The sequence below is a fragment of the Lineus longissimus genome, chromosome 5 (assembly GCF_910592395.1).
Source record: "Lineus longissimus chromosome 5, tnLinLong1.2, whole genome shotgun sequence".
Lineage (NCBI taxonomy): Eukaryota > Metazoa > Nemertea > Pilidiophora > Heteronemertea > Lineidae > Lineus > Lineus longissimus.
The window spans coordinates 4,168,259-4,191,279 of NC_088312.1; the positions used below are offsets into that span (position 1 = coordinate 4,168,259).

Genomic DNA, 23,021 nt, shown 5'->3' on the forward strand with positions numbered 1-23,021 from the left:
GATTTGTCACTTGTTTTTTATTAGAAAGAATTGTGAGTGTATGGTAAGTGAACTTGGATAGGAATGACATTTTAGGGATATCTATTGTATCACTTTGACGAGAAAACATTTTTCTCAGATGATTTCTTTATTCATTCTCTTGACGTTATCAGAATTTGATGATTTTTTTATGCAGCACTTCAAGTACTTTTATTTCTTAACTACCTGAATTGGGGACCTGTATACAAATATCTATGATCTCAAAAGGCATACGAATATAGATCTGCAAAATTATGCTTCCATCTTTAAAAGATCTTATAAATAAATGTTCAAAAATTTTACTGTTCAACAGTAAAACATAGATGAAATGTATTTATCTGATGTGCATTTTTTCAAACAGTTATAGCTATTTGCACTCATAAACCTTAGATATTAACATTTGCAACTGAAATTGGTTTTTTAGCAAGTAATCATAAAAACAGAAATTGATGGAGCATTGTTGGAGCTACTTATTTTAAGTTTGAAAAAATTGTGAATATTTTTACTAAATAAATGGCATTTTTAATATTTGACACCAATTTGAACTGATCTAAAAGCCATGCAACCAAACTTAAAATGGTAAGGTATCACTAATCAATTCTTTATCATACCCAACAATCACAAAGAACATATCACACAATAACAAAGTCATTCTGTCTCTCAGCCAGTGTCAATCAAGTTTGTCCAAGTGAATCACAGATTAATTAGAGTGTGTCATCTCATTTTCCTCACTATTAGTCAAAGTCTGAGTTCTCCTGTGGGACCTTTGTCGCTGGCTGAATAACAGTGTATATTCTATTAGCTCCTCAACTGCTAAAACCATCTTACACTTTCCTGGTCCAGCTTAGGAGGTGGCCGGTGTATTGTTTTATCCATCCTTGACTACCAGTCTCTGCACAGTTTAATTTCAATGACCTTAACGGAAATCTACAGTCTTGTCAGTCAACCGAGGCCTTTCAGCATTTCACCACCACTTCTACATGTACTCAACATTCTCTCATCAAGCACACAGCAATACAAGATACTGGTCACATCGGCCGCTCACCCAGCCACTACACATGGAAAAGCCAAGATTGATTATTAAATCAACATATTACGTGGATGTTTGTCCCATCAATGTCATCTTTGTCACAGGCTCAGGTGGATTTACCATCAATGGTTAACTTGAATACCTCTTATTAATGCCATAGCAAATGCTTTCAGATAGTTGGATGCACTGGCTGCACAGGCATTTCTGCTGAATGTGCTTTATTTGTATTCAGGCAGGTTGACAATTTCCCAGTATTTCACAATGGATGCAGTCCATTGTCTATTTCATGCTGCAGCTTCATTTCCTGGGATGTGAATAAACGTAAAATCATTAGGTATCTTTCAGTCTGATATGATAGTAAGTCATTTCATGAGAATACACTCCCTCATCAATGTATTGTAACTGAATGGGTCATGGAAGAAACAGCTTGCTAGGCAGACCAAGGGTTGGCCTTTTTTAAGAATCAATGCTTTGGCAGTAACATTACTAAATATCAGCTAACCCACATTACTCATTTTAGGAGAAGTGAAATACAAATCCTGAATTATCTAACAAATTCTGTTCACGGTTCCTATAGAACTGTTTCAGCCATACCATCTTCTAAATAGCCATGGTCTGGCCTATGGCCAGTGTAGCAAATAATAAGGAGGCAACCCCAGCCTCCAAAGCCTTCTACACTACAGATAGATTACAATGGAACAACAGCAACCTCTATGACTTGTATTGATGACCAAAATCAATTCATTAGACACAAAACCATATGTTCCATGACGAAAGGCTGTTCCACATGGTGTCTCTTATGAGAAGAGATATTTTTTATAAATATTGTGACTTTCCTTTCAGAGGTATTCCTTTCATTGAACCCTTTGTATATGAACAGTATCAAAGCTTGGCTTGCTGAGTTGATATTCTGAAGGACAAAATGAGATAAATAGGGATTTTTTGAAATAATTTGAAATGGAAAAGAAGCTTGTATGGCTTAATTGTGTTGAATCTGTCCAACCCATATGCTGCTATACAGTGTTTGGAGTGTAAAGGTTCTTACTCAATGAACTAACTATAAAAGGGATGTTCCTCAAAAGAATTTGAAGTGGACTTATTTGAATCAGCTACCAAATGGCAGACCGGACTTAATAGGAGGTCGCCAATACATCTCGAAAATAAATCAGGTCCGCTAACTAAAAATCAAATAGTGTAAATATAAAAATAACTGATTGCTTGTTTCTTTCCTAAATGGACTAATTCCTTCCTTATATCATGCCATACCTATTTGATACACCAATGCTAATCTCACCATGTATTCCTTATGTACATTTCTATTGATTACTTTGACTATACGGTTAGTCTATTAGTCTTAATGTATATCTTTAATCGTATTCCATTAGAAAGGTTGAATGCCATATATCAGATCAAATCATACATATTTGAAACATCAGTAATTTTCAGATATAAAAAAGGATTAATTACTGTGCAATGTTCTTGTTCTAGATGTTTCAGTGTCTTTCAATGTTGCCCTAAGATAGGTTTGAGATATAGAGGTTGGCGATTAGTATTGGTTGTTGAAGGGTGGAGCTCAAAGCCCAAATCTATGGTGGAAGACTGAGGATTTGGATGAAATGACAGCTCCATCTAGCCGCATTGTGATGGATATTTACTTCTGACCCAGCATAATTTTCTGTCCCTGAATACTTGCAAGCATTTTCAGCAGTAATCTGACCCACAGTTCTTCCCAAATTCTGCTAAATAAGGGTATCTATCCAATACCCCAACAGCAATATGTTCAGTCATCCCATCATCCCGAGAAATATCCTTTCAGTATTACACTCCAATACTCTTCTACACCGTGTCTGAGGACAAGGTATTTTACTATTGATGTGGTGAACAGACCGTTAGTTATACTGCAACCTTGGATTCTGATCAATGATTTTCATTGACAAAAAGGAAATACATTATTTGCACTATGATGTACATTTAAGCAGTGCATCCTGCCGTGCATATTTGTGCACTTGCAGCCAGTCTTAAAGGAGAACTGTTGCTGGATATAACTGGGTCGGCACTAAATGATACTTACAGTTCCTGTGGCAATGTGCAGGTCAAGCAGTTAGTAGAATGACTGTGTACAATTTTCTGATATAATTGCCATCCCTCTATAGACAAAATCTGTAAACCTTTTAATGCCAGCCATCTTGAGACACCCCTCCTTTGAAATTCTGCCTGTGTTCATGTGTTTCAGAGGCATTACAGGCATACCAGTTTTGGCCTCAGTCGAAGTTCACCACTGAGCATGCCAACCGTTTCCCTGAGTCCCCATTCTCATGAGATTGTACAATTGTAACATTTGCACCCCATCAGATGCATGTATTATAATAAAATATTCAGTAAAGTTTATCAAATTGCCAGTTGAAGATATATATATGTAGACTTAGAAATCATAAATGGTCGAAGTGGTATTTATCTTTTGTCATTCTACAAAAGTGTGTTGTTTGGTTTAACGAGTTAAAATTTGAATTCGCATAAAATTAGATACGCATACTCGTCCATCAAAGTAGCACTTACTGTTCTTGGTAAGAATATCAAACCGGTTGACAGAAATGCTAATTCGCGTTGATTCCTAATACAAATGACGGCCTAATCTGTACAGCTGTTTCTAACCATGAATGGGGAAACGTCACGCTGGCTCCAGCAAGTCCAGCTCGAGACACCAAATCATAATACCGTCTAATGTGGAGAATTTCATCAACTTCTCTACCGACAATTCAAACAATATCGATGATACGCAGCAAGTTTTTCCTCCAAGCGACTGACTCAGTGTGACTTTGATTTTATAATGTCACAATGATGAAACACAGAGTCGCTTTATTAATGAGTAAAGTGAATGAAAGCTATCGCATAATTTGGCGATTATCCTGTGACCATCGCCTCAGGGCGGTGATTACTACGGAGCTGCGGAAGCTTGGTGGCATACTTGACTCAGAGATTACCTGATTCCGTAAGCACTTGATGAACAATTGCTCCCAGTTGAAGTGGATTTTAACAAAGGGGAAGATGTGGTTACATCTTGTAAGATATCATTTGGAGATGCTCAAAAAGTCGTCTGTATCTCTTGAGAAATGTAACAGTCATTTGGCTTGGAACTGCTTCCTCACATGTTTGTGGATGATTCTGCATTCGGCCTATCCTAAACATTGCATAAAAATAAAGAATGGAAGGAAAGCTGAATCCAGATTCAAAAAGGGCACAATAGGAAGGATCAGTTGCCCTTTCTGATGTCATACTCCTACGAGTGTCACACCAAAAGCATGCATCTTTGACCACTTTATTCTGATCGTAATGATTTGAGTTCAAGTGATAACATCTAAGGTTTGGTAGGGGGAGTTGGCGTAGGGTTCACTACTGGTGTCCTCTTCACCAGTGATTGACATCGCCATTGTCATGCTTGACTGGGATGGAAAATCGTCCCACTAAAGATAAGATCCCAGCTTTGTCTGAGATGATTGCACAAATTATCTATTTTGGTGGTAAATGTCATCTTTGTTCACGTCATCCATTAAATCTGAGTAGTCAGAGACATTAGCTCATCGAGACCAATGTAGTCTCTTTCATGATAATCTCAAGAATTCATTTTGAATTCTCCAATGAAAAATTAAAAATGTGAAGACCCTGCATGACACTCTAAAACAGGAAGACTGATGAACTACAGGAGACGACAATCTTTCATCTGCCTATGCAGTGATAAGCAATGTGAGAAACAATTCAAATAAATTCTTCATCGTCTGAAGAAAAATATATGTAAAGAAGTGCAGTATAACCAGCAGGAGGCTGCAATTTTGAGAAAGTTTACATCAAGACAGTTTCACTCTCATTAACCACAATTCAACCTTGATTTTCAAGATTTTTATATTCAAAGATATTGTCATATGATTCACACCGTTTGAACTCAACCTTTCATTTCAAGTTCCACACCTGCTGGCAAGTTCATCTGCAACCTCATCAATTGGGGTTTGAAATAATCAGTTGGTTATACTGTGGCATGCCAGACGGATGACAGTCTATTCTCTAATGATAGTTTCTCCAAGGTCTGACCGATCAAGACTTCCTGGCAATCAGCACTTGTAATCATGTTCAAATGAAGAAATTGAGATCAATCATTGAAAAAGCAGAAGAAAGCTCATGCACCATTCGTTGGGGGCTGTTATGACCCTAACAATGTTGCTATGTTACTGAAGAAAAGAAAGTTTTTATCAAGAAGAATATTTCATCATACTGGTCCTAACATTATTTGAATATGCGGCTCTCTTTTGCCCCGTGGTATCATATCTGATCAATAAACATAAGAGTTCTAAACTCTTTCAAACAAGGAGACCTTTGCTCGCCTGCTCTCTCCAAATCCAAATGGGTTCATCTCACCATGATGATTGGTTTGTAAGGGTTAGGTCATGTGTAATTAATCATCCACAGGCTCATCAGTCAATGTCATCAAATTCATTCGAAAAACTCACCTGCAGAAGTTTCTGTATTTGTAGATCTTTTCAATTTCATTTCAATTTCGTCTTTTTAACTGCTCAGTTATGAATATCTCATTGAAATATGGTGTGAATACCTATTGTAGGTTACAACACAAAGTCTTTGTTTTTCTTGGCATATGTGACATATTACATTGCTATTTCCAGCTCACCTCCCGCTTTGGAGCTTATACAATTGGTGTCCGTCGTCGTCATCTGTTAGCAGAGCATGATTCTTAACTGCTAGATGGCCAAAATTTTGCATGATGATAGCTTTGGGCAATAAGGCCTGTCTTTCAATGTCACAGAGGTCAAACTCTAAATTTTCACCAAAGGTGGCTTTTTAAAAACTAAAGATCTAACCACATCCTCTCGGTATAAAGTCTGATAGTCAACCTGGACAACCATGTCGTACATTTATAAAAAGTTTTTATGAAAAGTTAGGGAAAATATCCTGCAACACTTTACGTTAAAATCAGTACTCTTTTTTATTTCATAAGTTATGAGTATAGCCACCAAAAGCCACCAGCTTTTTTAAAAACTGAAGATCTAACCACATCCTCTCGGTATAAAGTCTGATAGTCAACCTAGACAACCATGTCGTACATTGATAAAAACATTTTGTGAAAAGTTAGGGAAAATATCCTACAACAATTTAAGTTAAAATCAGTACTCTTTTTTATTTCATAAGTTCTGATAATAACCACCAAAAGCCACCAGCTTTTTTAAAAACTAAACCACATCCTCTCGGTATAAAGTCTGATAGTCAACCTAGACAACCATGTCGTACATTGATAAAAACATTTTGTGAAAAGTTAGGGGAAATATCCTGCAACACTTTACGTTAAAAACAGTACTCTTTTTTATTTCATAAGTTATGATTATAGCCACCAAAAGCCACCAGCTTTTTTAAAAACTAAAGATCTAACCACATCCTCTCAGTATAAAGTCTGATAGTCAACCTAGACAACCATGTCGTACATCGATAAAAAGATTTTGTGAAAAGTTAGGGAAAATATCCTACAACACTTTACGTTAAAATCAGTACTCTTTTTTATTTCACAAGTTATGATTATAGCCACCAAAAGCCACTAGCTTTTTTAAAAACTAAAGATCTAACCACATCCTCTCGGTATAAAGTCTGATAGTCAACCAAGACAACCATGTCGTATATTGATAAAAAGATTTTGTGAAAAGTTAGGGAAAATATCCTGCAACCCTTTACGTAAAAATCAGTACTCTTTTTTATTTCATAAGTTATGATTCATGTCACGCTATATACAAATATATAGGAGATATATTACAGATCTTTAATCATGCTTTCTATTTCTTATGTTTCCACTAAAGATATAGAATTACTAAAACTTGTTTGAATCATGCATGGAATTAGTAGAAAAATGGTGTTATTTTGTTAAGATTGTTGTTCTTCCTGGATCCATTAGCATAAAAATTGTCTAGGTTTCATGACTTGTTATTTTTTTATGGCATCTGTATCCTTTTCTGTTGAGTATCCGCTAGTTTTTACGATCAGACTGGTTGAATAATTACTACGAAATTTATCAAAACTGGGGAACAATTCTACTGTACAATGATATGAATGAGGGAAGATTTTTGCAACTGATTTTCACTTAGACATTGGTCTTATCACACTTTCAGTGGTTTAGCCATTCGTTCTGTGACAAATCCATAGTTTTGTCTGATGCATTCATATGCGACAGTCTGGGTGAGTGCTAAATCTATCGTGGAATACCTCATACAGTTACCAATAGTTTTGGAATCTGTTGATCAATCAACAAATCCTCGCAGACAATGACCTCACGATTATGTACGATACGCATCAGAGAAAGTGCGTAATCCAGGATAATCCGGAATGATTCAACCGAAATTCCTCTTGATTGGGATGTGTTCTCAGAATCAAATGAACTGCTGGCTTTGGCACAGTTTCTGGCCATGGATGGCATTATTCTTGCTGGGTCCACCTTATCAATTTCTTAATAATGTGGTGATTCCCTCCTTATTAATTTTTTTGCCGCTCATAGAGTCAAGGAAAATAGATAGGTTGGAGGGTTTGGTTCTGCACTACCCTTGTTCAGTCCCCTTCTCATGTGAAGAACTACTTTCATTTATGTAGTAGGGTTATTGTGCAACGATCGCTGCATGAAAGTCTTCCCTTATTGGCAGGGGTATAACACAAAGCACTAGTAGATGCTCTAAGGGTTTTCACAATAAATGTAATTGTCGGCTTTGTGAATTCAGGGTGCAGTTCATTCCCTCTCTATTCCACTCCTTAGGTGACAGCTGTTAGTTGGTTGTTGGGTCCTTGGCATGCGTCTGTAAGAAGCGACAAGTTTATTATGACATGTGGTGGCAATAAGGCTTATGAGAGGCTGGGTTCTATTGCATTTTTAAGGATAGTTGGTTTTGATGTGAATCTAATGTGATCTATTTTGAATGAGATTGACCCAACAAATTTCAAAGTAGAGAATGATTAAACTGTAAAAGCAATAATGTTTATCAATTATTTGCCTTGATGCTTGTAGGTAAATTGATGTCGGTTTATCTCAAACTCCTTGGTCGAAATTGGTTGCAATGAACAAATTTAGTCAGAGGCAAGGACCTCATCTTGGTCATCCACCCCTGTGCAGAAATCACCATCTCTCTCATTGGTCATCACACATGCTGGACTGGGAAAAAAGACCTGGCAACTCATTTTCCCCACTCTACATCCTCGCATTGTCATCCGGCATACTGGACTGGGAAAAAGACGTGTCCCCCCATATTGAATCTACACTGTATACATTCTCTCACAAGATCTAACCACATCAAGGCAGACAGAAATATGAATCAAAAAAGAAATCTATTCTCAATCAATAGTTTGTCTGCCAAGGTATTGTCCTAGAAAGCTATGGTAACACCTTGTCAATATGGGTACATGTTATCTTTAGCCAGGCACTGCTTATGACAGTGTCCCTTCCAGTATCCCCTCTTGAAAGATCCATTGTGGTCAACCCAGTAAGAAAATAAACACCAGAACAACAGGGAAATCACTGAAAAGAATATTGAAGTCAGTTTTTCAGCTGTGTCTGAATCTTATGAGTCTTTAAGCAGACCCCTGACTGAGCTATACAACAAGACCGATAATCATAACATTTGTGCAATAATGTTCAGATTTAACACTTAGATGTCGGATGTTTCCTTTCCTATTTTGATGGTGCTCTGCAACATGAAGAAGTTTTGAAAATAGATAAATATGTGATATTGTCTAGCTTACTCGACCACCGTGTATAAATGAGTACTGGTCAGAAATTTTCTGGTTGTGGTGATGAATAAGCAGCTCATCCAAGTTCTACTGAAAGGTTTCAGGCCAGGCCTGTAACCGTATGTTAGTGTACAGAACCTTTCGCTTGCAAAGATGACTACTGAAATTTCAAGATGAAGACATCAGGAGTCTCCGTGAAGCACTTGTGCAACCTGATTCCTTCTGCCTTGAATCCCGATGAGGATTGGTCACATTCATCACCTCATAATTGCCAGGCTTAACTTTTTTAAACGCTCCAACTTGGCACGCAAGTGAAATCCCTTGTGGCAACTATAACTGTACAACTATGGAGTTCTAGAATGTTCTGTATTCTGTCTTTAAGAAATTATGGCCTAGCCCGAGAATCGGATCCGACCAAAGTTTTGTGTTTGGTGGAGGGAATCTGGTTGGGGGGGGGGGGGGGGGGGGGAAGAGGGGCATGTAATTTAAATTACAATTCAATAGCCCCAGTGGTTACAAAACATGTCATGCTAATGGACGGGCTGACGCCGACCACAGATAAAATGTGATTGTAAGAGTTCTTTGAGCTAAAAATGGCTGGAAGATGATTAAATAAAACATTCATCGCAAACTACATGGCGATATTCATATCGGTGAGATGAGGTCATAAATCACTACTAACTGAAACTCTGGGCCAGAAATACCATGAATAATTAAAACATTTGATTTAATTAGTAGCTTTAGGTTCAGTATTTTAGGTCCCAGAAGCCCTGTCGTAATTACAAATGTTATTTAGAACTGTGTCCATGGCAGGGTTGGTCTGATATTTATGCATTTGCTACAAGGAATTGTTGGTGGAATTCAGCGACTGTTAAGTCTGTGCTGCCTTGACTGCGATATTTAGGACAATAGATGGATGCTGGTATGCTTAGGATGAATTGAAATTGAATTCATTTTGATCAAAGTTTGAGGAGTGTTCATTAGAGTTTAATGATTTTAAAAATGATTAGAGAACTGACCAAGGCAAGTGAAAAATTGGTCAGATACTGCACAGTAACAAACTATGGAGTGATCAGGTGATAACCTTTACCAGTGCGGTGTGGTATGTTTGCTCCAGGTTGGTGATCCCATGATGTCTCTTGTCGATTACATGGCTGACTAATCATGGCTTTGATCCCCTCCCGAGGTTGGTGTCATCAACACAGGTCGACCATTATCGTGATTAGAACAATACTGCTTGTGTTTGTTGTCAATGAACCAGTAATATCTCAAATGTGTTGTCTCTGAATCTTTTTCTGGCATGGATGAGGCCTGGTAGTATCCTCCTGTATCTCGTTAGAAATAATGGGTTCAAACCTGTTTATCAACATAACTGAAGTTGTCACCAATACAAATACAAAGTTGCATTCACAGAACAGGGATCACTTTCTATTACAGACATAAATTTTGGTCAAAAATGGGTCCTTTCTATACAGTTTTAGTTTGGTATTCAGAACACCACCCTATAAAGGACAGGATTTATCAGTCCCAAGAGTGTCCTTAATAGAGGTGGTTCTGCTGTATCTTGGGCAAGTATGCATCCCAAAGATACAATATAAGCGCATGCCTTTCAGCAGATATTCTTCGGATGGAATTATTATTGGGAACCAGCATCATTAGTGCAAGTCCAGTTACAGCACAGGTAATCGATTTCCAAATACTACTCTCCATTCACGGGAGTTTCATCCCACAATACAAATTACTGTGATTATCAATGGACTGGCATTGGAGAGTTGGCTATTATCACTGGGAAGATGGTCATACACTGCTGCTATTGGGAGTGTGGTGTACATTGTAACCCCTTAGTTGTAGTTGCAGCTACAGAATTGTGGTCTTACTTGCCCACCCTTGCCGAACGCATACAACTGTCACAATAAAACCACTCTCCCCATATTTCTTCCCATGGAAATCATGGATAGCAACTTAAATTAATCTGGCCAGCTCCTCTCATTGGGGACGTTACAGTTTCCGTGGGACTTGTTTGCGAATGCGAACAAGTTTATCGCCCATGGCGGCAAAATAGGTATTTAATTGGTAATGTCCCGTGGCCGTCTCGGCAGATTAAAGTTGGAAATGAACCGTTGCGTATAATGCAGTTTTCATGTTTTCTTATTGGGCAGTTCCTCCTCGTAAATGTGCAATGAGGAGAAATGTAACATTGACAGGACAAAGTTGGTGCTGACCTGAACATTGTAGAGACGATCGTCGAGTACGGTTTGTTGTCTCTTAAAGGCGGAAAGATATGTTGTTGTGAAAAAAGACATTTTAGTTGAAATTGCTGGGTTGTCAAAACACAAATGCAAAGTATTCGTGAAACCGAGAGTTAACTTGCTGAAAATATTTCCGCCTAGGATTTAATTGCACTCAGTTTATATTATATCAGGTACATCTGTCTTCCCTCCTATATTTCAACATATTCAAAAAGATTCTGAGAAATTTCATGTGGCAATAAAACGCAGAAAACAGTATGGTCATATTTTCAACAACCAGTGCAGTTATGCTACAGATTATTCCAGTAAGTCCCAGCACATCCTATACATACCGAATTGTTCATTAAATGATGGCATTTTGACCAATCTATGTTATTGACTGCCTTGTAATGGTATTAATAAATCGTGGCATCCTTCTAATCTCCTCATTCTGATTCAGCGAGTGAATAGGGCGAGATGTAGCTCTTTAATTACCGCCAATCATTCGGAGATTTGAAATCCTTTTAATGGCGAAATCTATGTCGAGTTTCTATATTCATTCCTTTAATCATAGATTTCTATACTAATGCCGTGGATTGGAGTCAACCCGGGGCTTCAGCAGTGTTGCTTTCCTGGTTGATTAGAATTGGTATTTTAACTCTTTTTGAGTAGACGGAAAACTTCCACATCAACGAGAGGGAAAAGTTTGATGAAATAGAAATGATGAGATGAATAAAACTATTGGATGGCGTTCTGTGACATGCTCATCAGAAAAGAAATTCTGTGAGCTAGTAAGTTACAGCTTGCTAAATCTTAAACTAATTCATCGTACATCCAGCCTCAGTCCATGTATCCTAATACCAGTCTCGATTACCATGGCATTGAAATCAAGCCCACACCTATAAGATTTCACCTCCAAGATACATTCTCCAGCTGCAGTCTCCTATTCTATACATCCGAGACTTCACTCTCTCCCCTTCGCTACCTCACAAGGGCTTTTCATGGCATTATCACAACTTGCATTCGACTCGGTTTCATTCTTGCATGACTAAACTGAAATAACATTGCATGACCAACCATCGCTGAGGGAATTAGTTACATTGGGGAAAGATTTTGAAAGGTGTCGCATACTGACACTGTGCTTGGTCCTCTTTGCACAATATTCACTTCATTCTTCGAGCATTTTTTTCTCAATGTATAGATTTCTGTAAATCTATCTCTGATTTATTTCTGCGACAATGATATGTTTACTCACGCAACACATTATTTTCAGTCCATTTCCTTTCAATTGATATCTAGTGATAGAATGGGTAAAAAAGAAGAGTCTTGTCTACATGTAGTTCTCCTTATACCTCCATAGCAGTAAACTTTAATGCTGTTTGTGTTTCCATAGTTTTCAAACAAAGGCACTTCTCTTCAGACAAGGTTGGCTCAAATCAAAATATAAACTGGAGATAGTGATGACTTTTGAGTTTCCTAGTAAGAGTTTAATCAGTTCTCAAGCAAATGTCATGTGTCGTACAAGAGTCTCAAGGTTGTTTTGTCCACCGTCAGCTCATGCAAATAGCTAAAACTCTGTCTTTGACCCCAAGTGCCTACTTCTGCCAGGGGAATCACATGTAGGAGATGTAACCTCCCAATCCTCACTAAATCTTCAACGACGTCATCCTAGACTAACCGAGCTGACCTCACCATACTTTATCCTTTCCATTTCGTTATAAATTGCCACAATTCTCATCCTGAGCCATCAGTGACTCCCATCCTAGCCCAGTAAACAAGGCAAATCAACCTACCATATTGTAAACAGGACATCAAAACAAACATGTCGATTGTCCTATCAGAGCGATTAGATCCATCTCTAATGCTAACATCACTTATTTTCAGCAGTTAAACAAATCCTGTTGTGGCGTGAAGGGCTTTGTGAAATTTGGTATCGTTTTATAGTTGAGCTGAGTAAATCTCCAGAGGAGGCAAACTCAACATAGGAACTTCTAGTTGACTGCTCATCAAAAGGTTACAGGTCTCTGCAATCCCTGCACAAACATAAACCTACATCAGAGCTTATATGCAATAATGTCCAAATAATGCATTTGCAATTGCTAATGTTTTTGTAATTAGGCCTTTTGCTAGTTTTGAGTTGACATTCGTAACATCTCTTGGGATTTATTCCTCGTCCCTGATACTTTCATCGCTGATGTTTTTGTGGGCATATTGCTTGACAATGTTTGAATATTTTACATTAAAAGGTGAAAAGCCTGGATTTTGGTCCTTCCATAAATGCATTTGCAATTGCCAAGTGTTTGCTCTAACATGTCTAACGTTTTGATTCTAGATATCTCAGGTGGCATGGAAAAACACCTCAGTAGCAGATGACTGTCGTGTACTGTAAATCTATTTCGCTCATCATTTGCAAGTACCCATAATACAGATGTGATCACTAACACTCTGTTAATTACCAATTCAAGTTTATTTGCAAAGCCCCAAAGGAATCATTACCCTACATGTATAGCTTGATGTTCTCACAGGAGTCATTCCCTTTGCTCGATGTCAACTGTCCTCATTTCCATTAATCAGACAGCAGTTTCCATTAAAGTGTATTTTGATCATCAATTCACACCCCTCCCAGCAATCCTATCCTCTGTATCCCTAATTGACGGATTGGTCCTTGGTGTGTCATCTTTTAGCACCTAAGGATGCCTCAGCCTCTTACAGCTATGACTGTAGCTTGGTTGGACTGTCTTACAGATGTTGCTATTTCTCTGTGTAGATAGATGGTCCAACCTTAGCTGTGCATGTAATCAAGTTTCGCCAATCTGACACTGCTTCAGAGACTCGAGACTTGAGAGTCATCTGCAAATAGAATTTGATATGTGCAAAAACATACATTTAAATTCAATTGAATTCAAAGCAAGAAGAAGAGCTGATATGGATATCATACATAGGTTCCCTGCATTGCAAGTCTGTGATGCTGTCTTCCTGTGGCACAGATGTGTTGATCCATGTAGCAGTTTCATTTGGCGAATTCAAGGCTCAGTGCACTTTGACAGGGAGAAAACAGGAGATGAATGGAATTAATATTACTCATGGTAGAACAACATGGCATGTGAATGGTATATTTTCTTTGCTCGAAATTGCCATTGTCAGTGATTGACTTATGGTTTTGATGGCATCTCTGCTCACAGAGACCCTGAGGTCCATTTCAACCCTTCAGCAATGTGTTAACTTTCTAGATTTAATCTGATCTTGTTGGCTCATTCACCATGTTAACTCTCAATCACTTTATGTATCAATCATCTTTGCGTCAAAAAAGTTACGATATGCGATATCTAAATGGTGAACAAAGTTCTACAAAAAGCATAGCTCGTCAAAGCAATAACCAACCATCCAGTAGATTTCCTCATTGTCATCCAAGGTTGATGCTCATATGCGTGACCTCAAACAATTCTATATGTTTTGGCTCACTGATGAACTTGTAAGGAGGTTATTAGCATGAAGAAGTAAGTGCTAACTCTTTTATAATAAAAAAACCTAAGATAACGTGAATATCTCTGCACAACTTCAGCACATTTATTTTGCTGAAGTTAACACAACTTCCAGCACAGTTTTTCAACTTCAGTACAATTATTGTGCTGAATTTGAATCACTTCTTTATCGAGTTAGCTACCATGATTATATGCAACTGGACCACTTCCATATGCTAATGCTGACTGGAAAGCAATGGGTTGCTGTCTGTGAGATGTATCTGGTATGGCTTGCTGTCTTTCCTAGATGGAGTACATAAAATATGGTGCTGAATTTGAATCACTTCTTCAATGAGTTAGCTGCTATAAATAATCCAACGGGACCACTTCCGTATGCAAATGCTGACTGTAAAGCATTGGATTTTTGTCTGTAAGATCATGAGGCAGCTAGCAATATCTGGCATGGCTTGCTGTCTTTCCTAGATGGAGACTTAACCATATGATTTTTCTTCACAGTTGTAGTTAAAAAACACCAACTCAGGATGGACATAACATGAATATCTCTGCACAACTCGATCATTTCTTTCTTATTTGGTAAACATTGATAGTATCAGATGATCTGTCACAGGACAGTCTCTGTTTATTTTCCACTGATATTGAGAACAGCAGTAAATGTGTTTGCCCAAATCTCTTCAAAGAAGATTGTACCACATCTCTATATTTTCTAGCAACTTACACAATCCTTTCCCATGACGCGAGCGTGTTCGAAGGTGTTAACCAACAGGGTATACTGTGCCGTCAGTAGGAAAACAGACAGGAAAACTGAGGGTTTTGGTTCTCTGATGGTGCACCTGCCAAGTTCCCACTCGACACTGATGGAACCTCAGCACAATTATCTCCTGAGTGCAGTTGCGCTCCTCTTATAAGATGTAGTCTTCTCTCAGTGTTGGTGGGTTTATTTGAGAAGAGATGCATCTAGTGATGGTTAGAAAGCCATTCTGTTGTTTGTTTTGTTTTTGGTTCTTCTTCTGCCAGTGCTAGGACTGCTGGTGTAGATACTTATGCAGGATTTCTTCTAGTTACATGTATACATAGAGTTGAGATAATAAGCTAAAAAGAGTCACTATAACAAACTATTTGTCTATCAAAACCACAATCGAGAAATCACAAGCACCATGGCATTGTCTGCTTTTTGCCGATGAACTCAAAGTGCCCGCAGCAACACTGGAGGCCATGCAATGATTAATTGCATCAAATGATATCCACTTTTCAATGTTATAAAGTTACAATTACACTTTTTATCGATCTCTGACTGACATATCTGGAAATTAAAGGTCCATTACCTGTGTATTACTGCAATCCTGTAATTTCAATCATTGATCTTTGAAAAAAATATGCAAGGTTAATTTGTTGTCTGGTTTGTCATGGGGATTCTATCATTGATTGGGGTTTCGTCGTTGGTGACCTCTTGTGAAATGAGTTCACTTCCCTTGACTGTTTTTTTGCTTGCCAAATATTTACTGCAGCATTGATTTGCCTCAAGGAAATGTGTGGTTGTGGTTTAGAGCTAAACTACACTGTACACAACATGAGATCTGTAAATTGCTGGATTGATAATTTTGATTTTATCACACATCACAGCGATGACAGACTTTGGAATCATGTAATTTTGTTTCAAACATATTTAACCTGGAGGTCACTGTTTAATGTGTACAACTGCAGCTCTTGGCATTTTAAGCCAATTTAGGGCAAATTAGTCCATGACACGAAACTCTCTTTCCTAATCAAAATGATGGGGGTCTTCCCATTTCTGTAACAGTGTGCCCAGCAGGGCTCATTGGTCACACCCATGAGGCCACTTTTATCTAATTTCTGGGTTCACAGGTGAGCTCATATTGATTTAACAGATATCAGATATCAGAAAAATTGAGATTATGAAGTTTTCAAGTTTTCAAGTTTCCAAACTTCTACTAAGTGGCGTGGAACCTCACACTCTCCTTCAAAAAGGTGTTCTTTTGGTTCGTTTTCCTGGCAGTACTAGTGAGACCAAATTCCATCATTACCAACAGCCCTTGGGTCAATTGCACTTTTTGGTGTCAGTTCATAAAGGTTAGTAATTGTTGTGGGGACTTCGAAAACACCTTGGTTTTAATGTATAAATGATAATGTATTAGCCTTCTTTTGATCACAGAGGATTGGTGAGACAGAACGAGTGAAAAAAAAAGAGCGTTTCGTCCCATCCCGTTTCCTCCTCTTTCTGTCTTCCTGTCCATTATATTTGTTAATCAGTACTTTGATGATCCTCTTCATCGATCTGCAGAAGGAAATTAGCAACTTGCAGTATTAATTGGGAATCTGATGTGTTGCTAACTAACGAAGGTCATCAAACCTTTCGGAACACTTAGGAGAGAATGCCGTAGCTGTGCCTCCTTAATTGGGGCCAGGGAGCTCCTTAACAACTTTCTTGACATTTCTAGATGCCATGTCAGATTGGCGTATGGAAACACAACCTTGTTGCCAGGGTCCTACATAAAGATGTCTAATCCTTGCAAGGGCACATCGCAACCTGCTAACCAGCCAATTCGTCACTTTATAAAAGCAGGAATTTAGAACTTATGAGGAGGCATTTGCCACCATGGGGCTTATAGGGCTTCTGATTGTTGTGCATCTAAACAACAGTCTTCCCAATTTTGGCTTGAGGAAAGTAATGAGTTGGCACTTGTGCCAGGTGCTTGGAATATCTCTACCAATCCTCCTTTTAACCCTCTGTTCATTGCTGTTTCTCCAGGGGAGGGGGATGAATTACTGATACCATACCGTAACACTATCTCTGTGTCCTTTAGGAAAGTACCTCATTGAATGTGAGGCAATAATTTTCATTTCATGTCATTCAGCGAACATCAGCAAGTCATCATTATCACATAGAAATGTCAACAAACTGAAGTTTCAACTTGCTGTAATACCTTGCCATCTCATTTCAAGTTTTAGAAATGATTGTATCGTAGAAACCTTGAAGCCCTAGGAGTGAGGTTGCGAAGCGTCGCTGATCAGGAAATTTGCGATACCCCTCCCACCAATTAGGATCTGACTCAATCAGGTGTAACGCATTCTTCCACTTGGTCTGTCCATCATCGCAGCCCGAGATAGATTTTACGGATTACTACATCCTAGCTTGCCATAATGAGAAGATAATCCGGTTAGGGGAGCTAACGCCGCGCTGTCAATCATCCAGGCTCAGATTACCCATATTTGAAATAGAAGATTTAAGAAGAATGGTGCGTCACAAGATAGTCATCGGTGTTGAGTACGGCTCGTCACGATGCCCAAATTTGATCCGAAAATCTTTATAGAAAGACTCAGTGGGGACCCATGCACCTCCTGTTTCATACAGACCCATGTATCAGTCATTATTGTGTCATTTTCTCCTGAATTTGTACCTGACACCTCCTGCAACATTTTTATGCTAATCAGATTTGCCATGTTGCAAAATCTGTGGTGATTTTCCCACCCATGTCGAAAAGTAATTATGAGGGAAATAATTTTCTTGACGACCCAATATCTTTTCCGCATATTATTGGTCTTCGATAATACACTATTCTACCATCTATTTAACATGTCATGTAAGGTGGTTATTGTTGTTACAGTTAACTGCATTCATTGCTACTTCTTATTACTCTGCTGGGGTTTTGAGTAATGAGGCATCAATTTGACGCAAAATGTGTCAAACAATTCTTCAGTTATATTAGAAATAAATTTGTCTATCGATATTTTTAAAATTGCACTGATTGTCCTGATGTTGTATCGCGTGTGTCACACCCAAGTTTGACAAAAAACAGTTTATTTAAACAAAGATGTCAATGCTACATTTGTCACAAAATCTATCTTGGGTCTCCTCGGTTGAGTTTTTTTTATTCAAGCAGGAATTCATTTAGGGAAAAATGGCAGATATCAAATGAATAATTAAGACATGGTACACATGTGTTTTTTAAATGATCATAACATAGCTGAACAAATAAATTGCTCTCGATTTCTTCCAAGGTTTAGACATTTCTTTAGAGATTAAAATTTAAAATCGGCTCCAAAGGCAGATTTATTTAATATTTTCTGCTTATCTCTTTACAGTGTGAAAGCACCGATGAAAGACCCGCCCAAGAGCAATCCAAGCAAGCGCCACCGGGAACGTTTGAACGGAGAGCTCGACCACTTGGCCAGCCTACTACCATTTGAACAGAGCATCATTTCAAAATTAGACAAGCTTTCCATACTCCGGCTAAGTGTCAGCTACCTCCGAACGAAAAGTTATTGCCAAGGTAAATCACTTAACTTGATTATGTTTTGAACTTCAGCTGCCCCCCCCCCCCCCTACTCCAATGCCCCCTGGCTACACCCCGTGGTAAACCTGTATATCTCCATCATCTAATCCCAAGCCTTCTTAGTACACTTGCCCTATCATCCTGAGCAATCACCCATAGACTATGATAGAGACAATTTTTCCATTTTCTCAACTAGGACACCATTTCATGGGAAACCTTAGCTGTTATTGTCTCGGTGGCAATTTCCTTAATCAGGATCGATCACTATAGCGTATCCCATCATTTCCTTGCTGTGATTGGCAGACCATGGCGAAATGCAGACAATGCCATTTGTGAATAATCGGCAATGGTCTTAGTCAGTCAACAGCTCACAGTTAGCTGAGCTTTATTTGCTGAAATACTTTTGAATTAAATTCATTTCTTCTCGATTTACCTAAATTTCGTTAACTAGGAGTTAAGTCATAGTCAGTTAGCCTTGTTGGGGTACCCTTAGCTGAACCTTAGAGAACAAGCTCTTAGCGTAGGTGATAGGTCTAAACCACCTTTCTTTCTTTATGAGAGAACTACTTTAACAATACCTTTGCCGGATATGATGGGAAATAAAAACACAGCCACACATGGCCTAAAAGAGCAGCAGGAGTCTTGAAACTCCATGGATATCCCCTCCCACTTCGGTCATGTTTCAGTTGTTAAACCTTAATCTAAGTGACCACTGCAGAGCTGTCCATCCCCTCTCGTGAACCTTGATTTTCCCCATGCCCAATTGTCATTTGATGAGATTATTGACGTTTTTGTTCGGACAAGATTGTTGGCCAATTTTCTCTGCTCCCGCTGACCTACTTGCTGTGACTCTTCTCATCAGGAAATATTCACTGGCCACGAGTGTCGCATTACGAGAACAACCACTGTTTCAGATGAAGCTAGACTCTGCAGATAACTTAATGGGAAGATCCTGTGGTAGGTTCTTTGAATAATCAAGCAGCTTTTATTTTGAAACAAATAAATAGAAGAAATGATATACAAATGTAAGTACAGGATTGTAGTATTGAAAGAACATTTTGTTGCAGTTGTTTTAGTTTTGTCAGGGTCACATGAAGTTGTGTGAAGTGCACCATGGACAATAATTCTTACCCTAGTGACATGTGTTTATCTCCGGTGAAATAAAGATCAGTATGTCTGCAGGTGTCGTTGCAGGCATGCACGTGGCAGAATTCTACGGCTGCAATAAATATCTGTTTGACTTACACCAAGGTACTGCAAGGCTTTCAAGCTAAAACAACTTCAAAAGGCTGAAGAAACTACATGTACATATACGCACATGTATTAATAAATTGACAGAAATCATATGTTCAAAAAAGCAATTGGACTATCTGCATGTATCTGTTGAGATGCTGAACACTGTCTCTGCACTCGCTGTCCCCCACAAGGGACTGACCCCTTTCAAATAGTCCCATCATATATTCTTCATCCTCAACAAAGATAACTTCATTTAATTAATGATAGACAAGAACGGAATTAGACTCAAAGGTCTCCATGGACTGAACTATAATTTTCTCTATTCGACATTGGGGATGTTCCGGGTATTGTCTAGTGCAAATCCCACAGTTATAATTGGGGATTTACCAGCACCCCTAGTCGGCACCAATCAAAGTTTTACGCTGGTTTCATCATTTTTGTTGTCAGTCATTTTGGAAAGTGTAATTTACCATAAAAAGCAATAGCTTGCTATATAATTACTGCGAAGAAAGGAGGAGCATGGCAAATCATAAGAAGCGGGATTCCACACAATGAGAATTTGCAGGGGTACTGTGGCTCTGTCGGTCAGGAGTGTGGGGGTGGGTCGTCTTTGTCTTAGCGGCAGGACTCCCTAGGATTCCTGTTCTGGGACCCATTAAACTAATTAATGTCATCTTCAGTAGACTGATGAGTATTTTGGGACTGGTTAATTACCTTGAGTAAATAGCCTAAATACTCTAGATGATAGATCCAGGCACAATTACTGCAGAAATGTGCGTGTCTGACATTTTCTATATGCACTGCCGGAAAAGGTTGATCTCGGTTATTTTGAGTCAATCTTGAACAGTTGATTTGTTGTTTGTATTCTGAAATTAATCGTCAACCTAATCAATATTAATTGTTTTTTGAAGAAATTGGAAGTTGGGAAAGCAGCATGGCTTGAATATAGAAGTTTCAGCACGAGTTAAACTTTTAATGGATCCTATCCTGATGAAGGAAATTTCAAGATAAGTAATCGTGTGACAGAGGCAAATAGACAACTTGTTATGCCAGTAATTGGAAACCAGATGGTAGTTTCTTCTAAAAATCGTTGACCAGAAGTCGTGATAGCAGATGAAAGTAGCTTCATTCACAATCTATGAAACCCACTTTATGGTCGAAGACAGTATTTGCCGCAAAATTGGAAGGTTAGACATGCAATTTTGGAGTTAGCAAAACTTTTGATCAGGGAAAAGATGACACTGAATTTAAGTGACACAAGTAACTGTTGATGTTTTGCTGAATTCCCTTTGAAGAGCTGTCACAAAAATTGTATCCATTTTACATCTTATTTTAGAAGGGATATCATCATCACATCATGTGTATTATGTTAACGATATAAATACGACATTATTTCCAATCAAAAGTTGACACCCTAACAACGTAGCAGTACCGTAGTTTGTCGCCAGCCTTACGATATTATGACAGAAAATGTAGGAAGCTGCTCTGAATTTCTTGATTGACAACATCTAAAATATCAGCAAGGTGTCGTCCCCCTCGTTAACCTGACAGTAATTAGCAAGTTTTTTAGCTGTGAGAATGTTTGGAGGTAATGGGCTCATTTAGAAGATCATGCCAATTAAAGAAGCTTGTTACATCCGTAATGAGCACACCTCTTAGATTGGCCATAAGAAGTCTTCCTTAAATTTTCCTAACTTGCTAATGATGTAACTTCTGTAATTTGAATGTGGGCAGAGTTTGTTAAGAAGTTTGGACAAGTTACTCATGGTAAGAAAGACTACCATAACTTAATGGCAGATGAAATATCGAGATAAATTCTCAGGGCATAAAAAATGTACGAGAACTTTGCAGGTTGGTAGTAGTAAAATCCCTCCTATATACGCCAGAAAAGATTTTTAGCTCAGCTAACTTTTGTCAGCTGAGCTGGTAAAATAGCTATTTAAGAAGCATATGTCCATACATTCGTCAGTCCCTTCGTCCGTCAATCAGTCTGTTCGGCCGTCTGTTTGGCCGTCCATCTGTCCACCGGCACATTATAGTTTCAATCCGCGAAGGTAAGTAAATTTGTCGAAGTGGGGAGGGGGCCTGTGCACTTGAAGATTTCTTCAGGCATGCCAACTGAAGATATCGTAAAGAGTTTCCTCGCCTCAATGGTTGTTCAAACAGAAAGGCATTTATTGCTTCTCAACATCCATCCATACAAGCTGCGAGTACGCTTCTTTCATATGACTTTATTTTTAAGCCAGCCTCATCAATTCTAGTTACTGGATCAGTCCCGACAACCTGATTTGTAGAAACAGCTTCTAGACAGACGGGCCGATTATAATAACAGAGGTGATGATTATGAATATCAAAATGAAGCATTTTGTTGCCATTGGTTACTGAAAATCACAACAGAGGATAAATATTTCATGAACGGGGCAGTATCGATCACTTACGTAGACGTTGTTGGTTTGAGTTGAGAACATTTTCCATGGCTTTGACAGTTGTAAAGGATACTCTGGCCATACTCGTTGCAATAAAAATATCTGTAAACAGGGTGCTGCAGTTTAAAGACCGAGGAACAAGTCGTTGCTAAAAATAACTTGCTTTAGATTTGAAGGAAGACAGTGGTTTGGAAAAGTATCAGAAATTTCAAAAACATTCTTCTGTAGCAAGCTTTTACAGTTTACAGTATCTTAAAATAAACCATGCAAATATTAGAAGGACCAAACAACATAGAATAATTACTGTTATCATATTAAACAATGATACATTTCCACCCCATCCATGATTGCCTGCTCTTGATTGATAGCACAATCCCAGCAGTCTGGTCTTCTCCCTGAGGGCCAGTGGTCATCCATCCCTTGACCAAGCTAATACGTGGACATGACCCTCTGACACCTGACATCTCCCAGACCTGCCTTAATCTACTGTCATTATTCCGTCCGTAGTCAAACATTAGGGGCTAATTGTACATGCCTTGGCTATTTAT

General features: G+C 38.5%; 1 protein-coding gene across 4 annotated transcripts in view; it reads left to right on the forward strand.

Moving 5' to 3' along the window:
• The window catches only part of LOC135488667 (hypoxia-inducible factor 1-alpha-like), a 70,885-nt gene that overhangs the window by 12,881 nt on the left and 34,983 nt on the right, over positions 1–23,021 (forward strand). For all 4 annotated transcript variants that reach the window (XM_064773326.1, XM_064773324.1, XM_064773323.1 and 1 more), the window contains exon 2: positions 18,621–18,808. In XM_064773326.1, coding sequence (XP_064629396.1) covers positions 18,634–18,808 — 175 coding nt within the window. In that variant the 5' untranslated portion in view covers positions 18,621–18,633. The remainder of the gene's footprint in view (positions 1–18,620; positions 18,809–23,021) is intronic.